General features: G+C 31.1%; 1 protein-coding gene across 1 annotated transcript; it reads left to right on the plus strand.

Moving 5' to 3' along the window:
- The first annotated feature begins 3,059 nt into the window (after positions 1-3,059).
- On the plus strand, positions 3,060-3,790 carry LOC110018616 (L10-interacting MYB domain-containing protein-like). The gene is made up of 2 exons (XM_020715979.1): positions 3,060-3,386; positions 3,473-3,790. The coding sequence occupies exons 1-2, from the start codon at positions 3,060-3,062 to the stop codon at positions 3,788-3,790; spliced, it is 645 nt and encodes a 214-aa protein (XP_020571638.1).
- Positions 3,791-4,177: the final 387 nt, after the last annotated feature.

Here is a 4,177-nt window from a genome sequence, read left to right on the forward strand (position 1 = left end):
CATTCAATGATTAAGACTATAAATCTACTACTTTCAAGCACAAATATATTATTGTATAGCTAGTTTATTGTTGTACTCTTTATAGATCCAAGCATTATCCTTGAAAGTATTTGGTTGATGGGTTTCTTTAGGAATAAATCTCCTATATATCTTGTATAAAAATAAATGAAGCATCATGTAATGCATGAATAGTTTTTATAAGGATTCCAAGACTTCATGGGCTGTGCATTACCATGATACAATATATTGATGCCATGCTCATTTCCTACATTTGAATAGTTTATGAATTATTATAAAATACCTCATAATATGGCTAACCTCTATAAATATATATTTTAATATTCTACTTTTATTTCAATTTTCTTAAACTTATATGATAATATTGAAAAATAAATTAAATAAAATAATATTAACTAAGCTAATTCCATGAATGAGATTATATCTATAAAAGAATAAGATGAAATTGATTTTTAATAATTGAATCATATTAGGTAAAAAGACCTCACAAGTCTAAATGTTTTATTGAAGAACACATTGTCCATTTAAAAGTCTTAAATAAATTAGAATCACTCTATATTTGATTAAATTACCACAAAACTATATATATATATATATATATATATATATATATATTTAATTTCTTCACAATCCATATACTTGTTGTAAAAGGGAAGGATGCTTTCTTAATTTTGAACTCTTCACCATAAAAACTTTGTATAGTTTTTATAAATTTACTTTTGAAAGTTTAACAATTAGTTTAATTAACTTAATTCTTTTAACTGAATCTTATTTAGCACTCACTCAATTACTTTAGATTCAAATTTCGTACTTCACTTTTGTAGTTTAAAGTTGTAGTTTACATTATAATCATAAGAGTTTAAGTTTAGTAAGTTTACTTTTGAAAATTTAGCAATTAGTTTAATTAACTTAGTTCTTTTAACTGCATTTTATTTAGCACTCACTCAATTACTTTAGCGGGACACCAACTAAAGATCCTAACTTAAACCTTGCTAGTTTTTTAGAATTGTGTGCTATATAATGGAGTGTCGAATGATGCAGTCAAAATTAGTCTGTTTCTTTTTCATGAAGGGTTAAAGCTAAGATGTGGTTGAACTCGTTGTCATCTAGATTTATCAAAACCTGGGGAGACTTATCACAAAAATTTTTATCTAAATATTCCCACCTTAAAAAATTGTTAAGGTTAAAAATGATATTACATCTTTTTGTCAATTTGAAGGGCAATCAATTTATGAAGATTAGAAAAGATTAAAGATCTCCTTAGGAAGTGTCCACACCATTCGTTCCCATATTGATTAATAATTCAAACTTTTTATAATGGAATTGTTGGATTTCTTAGATCAGTAATTGACACTGCTGCTAGTGGATCATTAATGTCAAAACCATTCGATGAAGCATATTCTTTAACTGAAGAGATGGCTACTAATAATTTTCAACGGCCCTCAGAAAGGGTAAGACCATAAAGAGTAGCTACTATTCATGATTTTGATGCAATATCTATATTACATGCCCAAATAGCTGTTATAGCTAAGAAGATAGATCAATATGGAATGAATTATTCTCATACATCACTTGTGCTTAAGGAAAATTTATTGGGACAAAAAATATAATCTAAATCTTCTTATGAGACTTTAAATGCAAAAAATAATCATTCTAATAATCATTATGCCAATTATTATAATCCTTGTTGGAAGAATCATCAAAATTTTAGTTAGACTAACAATAACTCTAATGCTACAAATTTGTAATGGGGAAAAAATGCTGCGAACCCATTGGGAAAATCCAACAATCAAGGAAATCCAACTTATAAACCTTATTACCCTCCAGGTTTTAATAACTCGCAGAGTAAGGAGAAGAAATTTTTAATGAAAGAATTAATATTACAAATGGGAAACCAATTACAAAGTCAAGGAGCTACAATTAGAAACATGAAAAATCAATTGGGATGTATTGCTACTACACTTAGCAATAGAACTCCAAAGACGTTGACTAATAATATTGAAGTAAATCCTTTCGTTCTGCCGTCGCCGAGGGAAGCTTGCTCTGCTATGCCTCCGCTGAAGGCATCTTGCTCCGACCTTGGTAAGAAATCCCGATCTTCCCTCCTCTCATTCATCTCTTCTTCCCTCTTAAATCTTTCCCTGAGAATCTCACCCCCAATTTTTAGGTTTGCCCTCACTGATTCCGTTCGGCCTGCTCTTTCTTGTCGGCGAGCTCCTTCTTTGACATTCTCGGAAGGTAAAACTTATTCCTTGCCCATTTATTCCTTTTCTTCGCATTAAGAATTTTTTCATTTGCAAGGATAGGTAGATGAACGGACATGTGATAAAATATTCTTATATTTTCATCTAATTTTATGTAATTCCTCCTTGTAAATAAAATGAGGATGTTACTCATGTTTTATTTTGTAATATTGGCATATATATGGGTTCATGGATATTAGAGATCACCTCTTATTCTATAAAGATGTACTCATAATCATGCTTTTTATTGTTTGTTGTTGATACGAGGGGGATTATCATTACTGCAATTTGCACTAAAGTGTGATAGCTTTATGGTGGTTATCATGTTGCTATTCTACCTATTTTACTTGTGTTGTTGGTGTTCTCAATTCATTCTTTCTATTTTAGAATTTGACGTCTCTAGATTAGTAAAATTAAAATAAGATTATTATTCTTCCTTAACTTCCATCTATTGTTTTGTGATTTTAAATCAAAGCTTTTTTTGGCCTGTTCATTTTCTATAATTCGTGGTTTCTATTCATAAGCATTCTAGAACTTCTCTAAGGGATTTCTTTGTCCTAATACAAAACAAATGATTATGATTTTCTTTGTCCTAAATGAAAATTTTATTTGTATTCTATTCCTAAATTGATGGGCGAGTAAGAGAGTTAACGGTTAAGTATTTCTTTGTCCTAATACAAAACAAATGTAACTCATGTTTTATTTTGTAATAATGGCATATAGAAAATTTTCTTAGAATACTACATAAGGGTAAATTCATTTTTTTCTTATTTTAACCTTTCACTAGTAAGTATCACAATGAACAAGGGCAAAGAAGTTGGATCATCTGCTATGTGGGACAGGGAAGCAACAAATATTTTTTGTGATCTCTGTCTTAAGGAGGTGGAGCTAGGAAATAGACATACGACAAATTTTAACAAAGAAGGTTGGAATCATGTTTCTGTCAAATTCAAAGAACTCACATGCAGATACTACGACAGGATGAAATTTAAAAATAAATGGGATCAACTAAAGAAGGATTGGAAAATTTGGAAGGAACTTAAGAGGGGAACTACATGTTTGGGTTGGGATCCATTAAAACGAACGATATATGCTCCTGAGGAGTGGTGGGCTGAGAAACTACATGTAAAGACTTATTCTATATCATCTCCTTATTTCAATTTGAGTTACATTGAAATGAATGTACTAATTAACTTCCCTTCATCATGCAGGTCGTGCCAGCAGCTAAGAAATTTAAAATGAATGGTATTTATCCAATAATGGAAGAGATGCTGGATGGTATGTTCAAAGGGGTTGTTGCAACTGGAGCACATGCTTTCACCCCATCTGAAAATGAGTTTATTGGCACAACTAATGCACCTGTAACTGATAATATAAGTGGCTCAGGAGAAGTACCTTGTCAAATCCATAGGTCAGCTGATGAAAGGCTTGCTGAATCCTCATCCATTCCAAAACGACCTAGGGTTGAGAAAAAAAAGAAAGGAGCGGCATTCATCAGAAGCACAATCGAAAAGCTCGTGCTCTGTTAAGCTTTATGGATCACAGGATGTATCCGTTGAGGGGTGTCTTCGAATCCTAAATACACATACTGAGGTGAAGACAAATAGAAAATTTTATCTCAACTGTGTTAAGTTACTACAAGATCCAATCCGTAGAGAATTTTTTGTGAAGTTGGAGGCAGAATATCAAGTCGATTTCTTACGTTCCTTCATGGAGAACTGAATGTTTAGAAAGCTTGTCGTTTCATTATCTTAAAACTGTTTGTATTGTTGTAACGTGGATTGCAATTTATTTTCCTAGCACTTCTTTTATTTCACTCTTTATATTTAGCTGAATATTTTTTCTCATAACTTATTGTACCGATTGTACTGGTTGTACGGTTGCATTTATATGGCTTTAAATGTTTGAAGGGTTTA

Source organism: Phalaenopsis equestris, unplaced genomic scaffold, assembly GCF_001263595.1.
Source record: "Phalaenopsis equestris unplaced genomic scaffold, ASM126359v1 Scaffold000027, whole genome shotgun sequence".
NCBI lineage: Eukaryota > Viridiplantae > Streptophyta > Magnoliopsida > Asparagales > Orchidaceae > Phalaenopsis > Phalaenopsis equestris.

What these genes read in the sequence shown, in the direction of transcription:
- LOC110018616 (XM_020715979.1), top strand. Translation starts at nt 3,060, where the DNA reads ATGAACAAGGGCAAAGAAGTTGGATCATCTGCTATGTGGGACAGGGAA. An exon ending in GGTGGGCTGAGAAACTACAT is followed by an intron (nt 3,387 to 3,472) that starts GTAAAGACTTAT and finishes TTCATCATGCAG; the next exon opens with GTCGTGCCAGCAGCTAAGAA.